The sequence below is a fragment of the Thamnophis sirtalis genome, unplaced genomic scaffold, assembly GCF_051295495.1.
Source record: "Thamnophis sirtalis isolate CommonGarterSnake01/CBP01778 unplaced genomic scaffold, rThaSir2_p1.2 scaffold_2, whole genome shotgun sequence".
NCBI lineage: Eukaryota > Metazoa > Chordata > Lepidosauria > Squamata > Natricidae > Thamnophis > Thamnophis sirtalis.
Window position 1 is genome coordinate 42,904,804 of NW_028261382.1, and position 10,951 is coordinate 42,915,754.

Consider the following 10,951-nt stretch of genomic DNA (forward strand, 5'->3'; position numbering starts at 1 on the left):
GGTGTCTTGGCTCCCAATCAGAACACACCTCCACCCAATCAGAACACAGCCAAGCTCCCACCCAATCAGCTCAAACCCCCACTGGCAGTTAAAAGGAAGAAACAGCCGAGATCTCACATTGCTCCTGGAAGCACGAAGCCTGAAGATGACGAATGAGACTTCGTCGAAACGTCTCCAAGACATCTCCAATTTTACGCGGGAGAAAACCCGAATAATTAAAGACCTACATAGATATATAGATAGATAGATAGATAGATAGATAGATAGATAGATAGATAGATAGATAGATATATAGATATATAGATATATAGATATATAGATATATAGATATATAGATATATAGATATATAGATATATAGATATATAGATATATAGATATATAGATATTCCACTTAAACTTATATTTATTATGTGTGTATGAATAATGAGCTACATTATTATTATGTATCAGTGATTGCATGACTGCTGTAGGTATATTATTATTATTTATACATAACTCAAGGTGGTGAACATACCTAATATTCCTTCCTCCCCCTATTTTCCCCAAAACAACTCCATGTGGTGAGTTGGGCAGAAGTTCTATCTATCCCATCTAGCTATACATTCATCCATCATCCATCCATCTTTCTCTGCCTGCCTGCTTATCTATCTGATTATGTTATTATCATCCAACATTTTACTTCGTCTGGGAAATCAATTCGCTCCTCTTTTGCTTCCCCTGGGAGGGGCCAATCACCTCCAAGTTGTAGCTTTACTCCTAAGTTGTTCTTGTCTTCTGGCAGCTCTGCGCAGGCACACACTGGGAACAGGCTCCACCTGTTCTTCTGCCTCGCGGCTGTCTAGCTCCCTCTCTGCCTCCAATGCAGAGACCTCGACTGAGCCTTCCTCAACCCCCAGAACTGACCCATGTTCCTCCCCAACCTCCTCGTTGTCCGACTCCGCCGCTGGCGGGCCACAACCTCGGCATACCGTAGGGACCCAAAGCGCATCTCCGCTGAGCACCCGAATATTCGATTGATTAGACACACGGATACGGAAAGAAGAACTGATATATCTTTATTGCAACCGGTCTTAGGGTCTCAACAGTTTCGATTCAGGGGAAATGCGTCCTGATTTTGCTAAATATACATCCCGGGGCCGAAGGAAACGGAGAATTCCATTTTTGAGAAGCGTCGACTTTAGCTTTCGGCTTCGGGGGCTTGCTCGACACGACCAGGGATGGTGAACAATTGGGCCACATTTTGCCTCATCTGTTGGGTGAGGGGATTAAATTTGTCCTGGAGTTGCTGGAACGCCGAACTGCAGGGAGGGGTGGGGGGAAGTAAAAATAATAATAATAAGCAGGAGTGAAGCTTGTCCACTTTCTACCGCCCAACAGCACCTCAAAATAGCTTTTAAACCTTTTGGCTGCTCCACCCCTAAGGTAGACTGATGCAGAACGTGGAGGTTCCATTTTCAACCCTACCAAAACACCGGGCGTGATCTGAACGCAGCTAGCCCTTCGACTTACCCACACTTCCTTCAGGGGCCGCTCGAAGTCACGGCAGCACTGAAAAAAGTGACATGACTGGGGGCGGGGGGCGTGTTTCCCACACGAATAACCGTTGCAGCAACCCCAGGGTTCACCTGATTTACATTGGGATGCTTGACAACTGGTTCGTATTTATGACGGTTGTGGTTGAGCAGGAGGCTGGACTAGAAGACCTCCAAGGTCCCTTCCAGCTCATTCTATTCTATTTCTATTTCTATTCCAAAATTCTGTTCCATTCCATTCCATTTCTATTTTATTTCTATTTCTATTATTTCCAATTCTATTATATTCCAAAATTCTATTCTATTCCAAAATTCTATTCTATTCTATTCTGTATATTCCATTCCATTCCATTCCATTCTATAGTTTATTCTATAGTTTATTCTAGTCTAGTCTAGTCTATTCTTATTCTATTCTTATTCTATTCTTATTCTATTCTATTCCAATATTCTTATTCTATTCTATTCTTCTATTCTATTCCATTCTATTCTAGTCCATATTTACTATTGTATAGTATTCTATTCTATTCTTATTCTATTCCAAAATTCTATTCTATTCTATTCCATTCTATAGTCTATTCCATTCCATTCTAGTTTATTCTATTCTATTCCAATATTCCTATTCTATTATATTCTTCTATTCCATTCCATTCTATTCCATATTTTCTATTGTATTGTGTATTGTATTGTATTGTATTCTATTCTTATTCTATTCTATTCCAATATTCCATTCTTCTATTCCGTTCTATTCTATTCTATTTCATATTTGTACTGTATTTTATTCTATTTTTATTCTATTCCAAAATTCTGTTCTATTCTATTGCATTCTATAGACTATTCCATTCCATTCTAGAGTTTATTCTATTCTATTCTATTCCAATATTCCTATTCTATTCTATTATTCCATTCCATTCTATTCCATATTTTCTATTGTATTGTATTGTATATATTCTATTCTTATTCTATTTTATTCTATTCCAAAATTCAATTCTATTCCAATATCCCTATCCTATCCCTATCCCTATTCTATATTCCAAAATCCTATCCTATCCTATCCTATCCTATCCTATCCTATCCTATCCTATCCTATCCTATCCTATCCTATCCTATCCTATCCTATCCTATCCTATCCTATGGTGCTTTGGTCCATCTGGGCTTAGGGAGGAAAAACCCAGCTCTTACTCAATTTGGGTCCTTATTTCTTCTAAAGGGGTTTGCGCAAAGCTCTCTTTGATGGATGTAGCCAATCCTTGGGTTTCCTGCTGCAACCTCCGGATAAATTCATTGAACTGAGCAGCAAAGGCAGTTGGAACTTCCCCCTGGGGTTCTTCCTCGGCTTGCCGTTTCACTAAACCACCTGTGTATAAAATCAAAATAAAAAAAACACGGATGATAATCAAAGCCCAGTGGATCGGCTATAATACAGTTATCCCTCGATTTTCAACCATTCGAAGTTACCCCAGCATTAAAAAAAAAAACATTGTTCTAATCCTAGATTTCCCCCAAAAAGATTCCTGGTTCAATGATAAGTAATAATTGGATATGAGAAGGGGAAGTTAGAAATATTTTTGGACTATATATAAAGATTATTAATAACAATAATAATTATAATAAAAAAACCAAAACTGTATACAGTTAAATTTTAACTAATAGGGGGGAAATGCTATGATATAGGATATAGTTAAAGAAAGAATAATGATAATAAATTATATACATGGAGGATTAGAAAACGTTGGTATTAAATATTATGGATGTTTAGCTAAAACAGGATATGAGGACATAATGTTAATGAAGGATTTTATAAATAAGTAAGCATGTGGTTATGGATTGAATCTTGGTATACTTAAGGATGAAGGATGTTTAAATAACTGTAGTCAAATAAAAGTGGAGGTATGATGATGTTAATATAGTAAATATTTGAGTTAAGATATTTGAATTAATATGAATTATATTTGATGACGCTGGAAGAGATGCACAAAAGCCTTTTGTAACCAGCTGATATACTTTTTACAATATATGTTTGTTTTGAAAATAAATCAATAAATAAATTTAAAAAAAAGATTCCTGGTCCCGACAAAACCCTTTTTATTAAACGAATGTCAATTCCTCTCCTTCGCCTTCAGCAAAGGTCTGGCAAACTTTCAAAGGAATATCGGGAGCCCTATCCCCCCCCCCCCTCCACCCGTTACGCGGCGTGAGGGATTCGAACCACCAAACCGCCGACCTTTCGGATCAACCAGCTCAGCATCTTAGCCACTAAGCCGTCGCGTCCCTTAGTTAATAAGTACATTTTGTCATTCCGTATAAAATTGGGCTCCTTTCCCGATCGGTGGAAACTGGCTGCCCCCCTTCAAAACCTCGTGGGCGGCCAATGTCTCTGTCCTGGCTTAATGTTTATTCAGGCGTCAATAGCACCGAGTTGGTGGCTTATCCGAGGCACATACTCCACTTTTCCGTGGAATGTAGAGTCACAGAGTTGGAAGGGACCTTGGAGGTCATCTAGTCAAGCCCGAGACCCTAGACCATTCCAGATACATGCCCAGGTTGAAAACCTCCAGTGATATAGCATCCACAACTTCTGGAGGCAGGGTGTTCCACTGGTTCATTGTTCTAACTGTCAGGAAATTTCTCCTCCGTTCTAAGTTGCTTCTCTCCTTGATTAGTTTCCACCCATTGCTTCTTGTCCTACACTCAGGTGCTTTGGAGAATAGCTTGACTCCCTCTTCTTTGTGGCAACCCCTGAGATATTGGAAGAGTGCTATCATGTCTCCCCTAGTCCTTCTTTTCATTAAACTAGACATCCCCAGTTCCTGCAACCGTTCTTCCTATGTTTTAGCCTCCAGTCCCCTAATCCTCTTTGTTGCTCTTCTCTGCACTCTTTCCAGAGTCTCCGCATCTTTTTTTTTAATGTTACGATGATCAAAACCAGACACATTTACATACCTTGTACATAGCAGATGCTAATCACCAGTACAGTCAGGGCAAAAACCTTCATTTTGGGACAAGCTTTGGCTTCACCTTACTCCTGGAGAGAAAGGGGGATGGGGGAAAGCCGTTTATTTAATGAGCATTTGAGGTTCGGGCAGGGCTAAAAAAGAAAGTCAACTTAGTTTAATACTTCAAATCAATTCGCAAGGCGGAGGTCAGGAGATCAAAAGCCTTAGCAAATCACACGCTCAGAAATTGTAATTAGAATTAATTAAAAAGATAGATAGATAGATATGATAAATAGAAGATAGATAGATAGATAGATAGATAGATAATAAAAAATAGATAGAATAGATAGATAATAAATAAAAGATAGATATAGATAATAAATAGAAGATATATAGATAGATAATAAATGATAGATGAGAAATAGATAGATATAATAAATTGAAGATAGATAGACAGACAGACACATATAGATACATAGAGAGAGATAATTAGAAGGTAGATAGATAGATAGATAGATAGATAGATAGATGATAGATAGATAGATAGATAGATATAATAAATTGGATAGACAGACAGACAGACACATATAGGTACAGAGATAAAAAGTAGAAGGTAGATTAGATAGATAGATAGATAGATAGATAGATAGATAGATAGATAGATAGATAGATAGATATAATAAATTGAAGATAGATAGACAGACAGACAGACACATATAGATACAGAGATAAAAAGTAGAAGGTAGATTAGATAGATAGATAGATAGATAGATAGATAGATAGATAGATAGATAGATATAATAAATTGAAGATAGACAGACAGACAGACACATATAGATACAGAGATAAAAAGTAGATTAGATAGATAGATGATAGATAGATAGATAGATAGATAGATAGATAGATAGATAATAAATAAAAGATGGAGAGAGATTAAAAATAGATATAGATAATAAAGGATAGATTATAAACAGAAAGGGAAAAAAGAAATATAGATAGACAGATGATAGATACATAGATTTATATTTTAAGAGACCAAATTACTTGTTTCCTTTCTTTCTTTCTTTTTAAAGAAAAGCCTATGAGCCTTACCTGTGCGAGGGATTTAAAGGAGAATATCTGGAGAAGAAATGTGGAGTGGAAGAATTTTTATACCCTCTCCTATAAGTACAGCCCCTCTCGCTAATCTTTCCTAAAAAAAAAACGATTGGCTCTTGGTGTGTCCCCTTCCCCTCCCTGTCTAAACCGGCCACCCCCCTCAATTCTCTTGGGAATGGGACGATTGTGGCTTGCGTAAAGATTGTGTAAGCAATTTTGTCTGGGTGTGTGTAAACAGTGATCTTCGTTCTTTTCTCCCCCGTAGGCACACACAGTTGAACGATAACCTTCTGTTCAAACCAGAAAATGAAGGTTCGCCAGGGGGCAAAGCACAGGTTGAAATCCTAATTCCCCTGTTTTCAGTCTTTGCTGAATAGGCGTCTCCTAAAAGGACATCTAGACTGTCCCATCAAGGTACTATGAGCGAGCTCAAAAAAAAAACACACCCCACTATGGGGAAGAAAATACAGGTAATGCTAAGAGTAACAAAGTTGGAAGGGACCTTGGAGGTCTTCTAGTCCAGCCCCCTCAAACCCCTCTACTGACTATTCATTTAGCGACCGTTCAAAGTTACGACGGCACTGGAAAAAGTAGCTTAGGACCGTTTCTCACACGACCACTGCAGCTTCCCCATGGTCATCTGATTAGATCTCCTGCGTGAGCAGGGGGTTGGACTAGATGACCTCAAGGTCCCTTCCAATTCTGTTATTCTGTTATTGTTAATCTGCTATTCTTTTTTTTCCTTTCTTCCTTCTTTCTTTCCTTCCTTCCTTCCTTCTTTCCCTCCCTCCCGGGGTTGGAGTACAAGCCCTCCAAGGTCCCTTCTAACTCTGTTATTCTGCTATTCTTTTTCCCTTCCCTCCTTCCCTCCCTCCTTCCTTCCTTCCTTCCTTCCTTCCTTCCTTCTCCATCACTCATCAGGTTTTCAGGAAGAGACTGGACAGCCATTTGTCTGGAATGGCGTAGGGTCCCCTGCTTGAGCAGGGGGTTGGACTAGATGACCTCCAAGGTCCCTTCCAACTCTGTTAATCTGTTAAAAGTTCAAACGGTGGGCAACTGACTCGTATTTATGACGGTCTCAGCATCCCGGGGTCACGTCACCCCCTTTTACAGCCTTCTCGCCAACAAACTCAAGGGGAAAGCCCCATTCACTTAACGACCGCGTTACTAATTTAACCGCTGCGGCGATCCCCCTTAACAATGGTGGCGAGAACGGTCGTAAAATGACGCAAATCTAAATTTAAAAAAAGACCCTGTTTCTTTTTTTTGTTTGTTTTAACTTTGCTCAGCGGAAAGTTGCCATAGGCCTGCGTTGGCGAATCTTTTCGGCACTGAGGAGGAGCTGTGCATGCGTGGGGGAACGCACCTCCCCAGCGCGCATGCCGGAAACCAGGAGACCAGTTCCCAGGCGCGCAGGCGCACACCAGAAACTGGAAGCTCAGCTTCCCGCTGCATGCATGCATTCATGCCAGGGAGCCAACCCAGAACAGCAACGGGCGGCTGCTGACGTGCCTGGAGGAATGGCTGGGCATGCCACTTCCGGCACACATCTCATAGATTTGCCATAGTGGTGGGATTCAGCCGGTTCGCACCTATTCGGGAGAACCGGTTGTTAACTTTCTAAGCAGTTCGGAGAACCGGTGGTTGGAAGAAATCTCCTTTTATTTTTTCCCCACTTTATAGGGCTAATCCTGTAAGGAAGGCAGGAAGTAAACATTCTGGTGTTGTTTCTAGCCTAATCTTTGTTGCCCTGCTTACAGAAACTGCCTCTCTGGTTAACCCTTATGACATTGCAACAGCTAAGGCGAAGCGCCCATCGACCTTAGTGACGTTGAGTTGGCCACACCCACACAGTCACATGATCACCGAGCCACGCCTACCCAGCTGGTCATTAAGGAAGAGAACCGGTTGTTCAATGATTTGAATCCCACCACTGGTTTGCCATCACGACAATAGGGGATTGCGTGACACACACACACACCCCCAAGGATGCTGCCCCCGTCCTCAATACGAGTCCATCGCCAAGCACCTGAATTTTGATCACAGCGGTCGTAAGGATGCCCCCCCCCCCGGCGGTCGTAAGCACGAATTAAAGGCCTCTGGTTCCTTTCAAACGGTCAACTGAATGGTCGTAAATCAAGGAGTGATTGGCGGTTTTTTTGGCTTGGCCCAGGAGGGAGCAGGGAAAGCCAGCCTCAAACACATTTGGGAGCAAGGAAAGGACAATGTCTCAATTTTCTCTTATCTGCTGGACATTAACCTCCAACTCATCAAGGTGACTGGTTTATGAAAGGCCAAAACAAACAGAGCAGAGAAAATTGCTTTCTAAAAAAAAAGAAAAAGAAAATCCATGATGGGCAGAGAAACATCCGATGGGCACCTCCTGCTCTAGCTGCCCCCAAATGAAAATGTTAAAAATGTTAAAAAATGTAAAAATGTAAAAAAAATGTAAAAAAATAATATAAAAATGTAAAAATGTAAAAATGTAAAAAAAATGAAAATATGTAAAAAAATAATGTAAAAATGTAAAAAAATGTAGAAATGTAGAAATGTAAAAATGTAAAAATGTAAAAATGTAAAAATGTAAAAGTGTAAAAAGTGTAAAAATGTAAAAAATGTAAAAATATTAAAATGTAAAAATGTAAAAATAATGTAAAAATGTAAAAATAATGTAAAAATGTCAAAATAATGTAAAAAATGTAAAAATAATGTAAAAATGTAAAGAAATGTACAAATGTAAAAAAATGTAAAAAAATATAAAAAATGTAAAAATGTAAAAAAAATGTAAAAAATGTAAAAAAAATGTTAAAAAATGTTAAAAAATGTAAAAATAATGTAAAAAGGTAAAAAAATGTACAAATGTAAAAATAATAATGTAAAAATAATGTAAAAATAATGTAAAAATAATGTAAAAATAAATAATGTAAAAATAAATAATGTAAAAATGTAAAAAATGGTGTAGGGTTTCCTGATTAAGCGGGGAGGGGGTTGGACTAGATGACCTACAGGGTCCCTTCCAACTCTTGCTAATCTGAATCTACCTAAGATGATCAAAGGCCCGGAGACTAGAACCTACAACAGGAACTGGGCCTGGCTGGTCTAGGGAAGAGAAGGACCAGGGGAGACAGGATAGCAGCCTTCCAATATTTGAGGAGCTGCCACAGAGAGGAGGAAGGGGTCAAGCTATTCCCCAAAGCACCAGACAAGGAAGAATGGATGGAAACTGTTCAAAGGAGAGATTCAACCTGGAAATAAGGAGGAATTTTCTGACAACAATCAACCAGTGGAACAGAAGTTTTCTTTGGAAGTTGTGGGAGCTTTATCACTGGAGGCTTTCAAGAAGAGACTCAACTGCCACCTGTTAGAAATGGTGTACAGTCTCCTGCTTGGGCAGGGGGTTGGACTAGATGACCCACAAGGTCCCTTCCAACTCTGTTAATCTGTTCACCTATTAAATTGGTTCGTCTGGTTTTCCAGAACTTTGGAATTTGAGAACAAACAATTGGGACTCGTGATCCCTTCCTTCCTCTCTTCCTTTCAATTGACTTGTTGTGTTGTGAGATTGTGAGGCTAGCAGGATGGGCATTGGGGTGCGTTAGAAGGAAGTGGGTGGTAGGAAAAAAATGCTGGCTTGTTCAGGATATCTGGGTCAATCAATCACCTGCTTTTTTAGCTCAGGAGTTAATTTGTCACCTACCTTGAGCTCCTTGTCACAGTTTTGAGAGATCCAAACAATGCAAGAAAATGTACGATTAAGTCTCATTTTTGACTCATTCAGTATCCTGAATTTTGGGGTAATTTTTCTTTCTTTTTTCCTCCCCATGTTTTATTTGCTTTATTTATACGACTTGCATTTTCTATCCAACAGCCTGTGACCTGTGTACAGTGATAGTTATTCGAGCAGTCATCATCCACACATTTGTTGTTATATTCATCACAATAATATTAATAATATAATTATAATAATAATAATATATGAGTAAGGTTCTACATTTAGGCAACAAAAATGAAATGCGCAGGTACAGTATAGGTGGTACCTTGCTCAACAGTAGTAACTGTGAGAGGGATCTTGGAGTCCTAGTGGACAACCATTTAAATAGGAGCCAGCCGTGTGCAGCAGCTGCCAAAAAAGCCAACACAGTTCTAGGCTGCATAAACAGAGGGATTGAATCAAGATCACATGAAGGGTTAATACCACTTTATAAAGCCTTGGGAAGGCCACACTTGGAATACAGCATTCAGTTTTAGTCACCACGATGTAGAAAGGATGTGGAGACTCTAGAAAGAGTGCAGAGAACAGCAACAAAGAGGATGAGGGGACTGGAGGCTAAAACATAGGAAGAACGGTTGCGGGAACTGGGGATGTCTAGTTGAATGTAAAGAAGGACTAGGGGAGACATGATAGCAGTCTTCCAATATCTCAGGGGTTGCCCCCAAAAAGTGGGAGTCAAGCTATTCTCCAAAGCACCTGAGGGTAGAGGACAAGAAGCAATGGGTGGAAACTAATCAAGGAGAGAAGCAACTTAGAACGGAGGAGAAATTTCCTGAAAGTTAGAACAATTAATCAGTGGAACAAAAATTGCCTCCAGAAGTTGTGAATGCCCCAACACTGGAAGTCTTTAAGAAGATGTTGGATAGCCATTTGTCTGAAACGGTATAGGGTTTCCTGCCTAGGCAGGGGGTTGGACTAGAGGACCTCCAAGGTCCTTTCCAATTCTCTATTCGATGGATGGATGGATGGATGGATGGATGGATGGATGGATGGAGGGAGGGAGGGAGGGAGGGAGGGAGGGAGGGAGGGAGGGAGGGAGGGAGGAAGGAAGGAAGGAAGGAAGGAAGGAAGGAAGGAAGGAAGGAAGGAAGGAGAGGGAGTCAAGCTATTCTCCAAAGCACCTGAGGGCAGAGGACAAGAAGCAATGGGTGGAAACTAATCAAGGAGAGAAGCAACTTAGAACTGAGGAGGAATTTCCTGAAAGTTAGAACAATTAATCAGTGGAACAAAAATTGCCTCCAGAAGTTGTGAATGCCCCAACCCTGGAAGTCTTTAAGAAGAGGTTGGACAGCCATTTGTCTGAAACGGTATAGGGTTTCCTGCCTAGGCAGGGGGTTGGACTAGAAGACCTCCAAGGTCCCTTCCCACTCTGCTATTGTATTGTATTATCGTATTATATAATAATAAGGTAAAGGTTTCCCCTTGCACGTGCGTACTACTCGTTCCTGACTCTAGGAGGAACCTTGGCGTGCCCCCCCCTTCCCCGCCCTGTCTAAACCGGCCACCCCCTCCTCAATTCTCTTGGGAAGGGGGCAATTGTGGCTTGCGTAAAAACCTTGTGTAAGCAGATTTTCTGGGTGTGTGTAAACACAGTGATGCAGACACGGTTGAAGGA

At 40.2% G+C, this 10,951-nt stretch overlaps 1 protein-coding gene across 1 annotated transcript; it reads right to left on the reverse strand.

The window, feature by feature from the left end:
* Positions 1–1,039: 1,039 nt before the first annotated feature.
* On the reverse strand, positions 1,040–5,624 carry LOC148048694 (uncharacterized). Its single transcript, XM_087705168.1, has 4 exons — positions 5,559–5,624; positions 4,474–4,555; positions 2,713–2,887; positions 1,040–1,299 (listed from the first exon to the last, which is right to left on the reverse strand). The coding sequence occupies exons 2-4, from the start codon at positions 4,523–4,525 to the stop codon at positions 1,179–1,181; spliced, it is 348 nt and encodes a 115-aa protein (XP_087561294.1). The 5' UTR covers positions 4,526–4,555; positions 5,559–5,624; the 3' UTR covers positions 1,040–1,178.
* Positions 5,625–10,951: the final 5,327 nt, after the last annotated feature.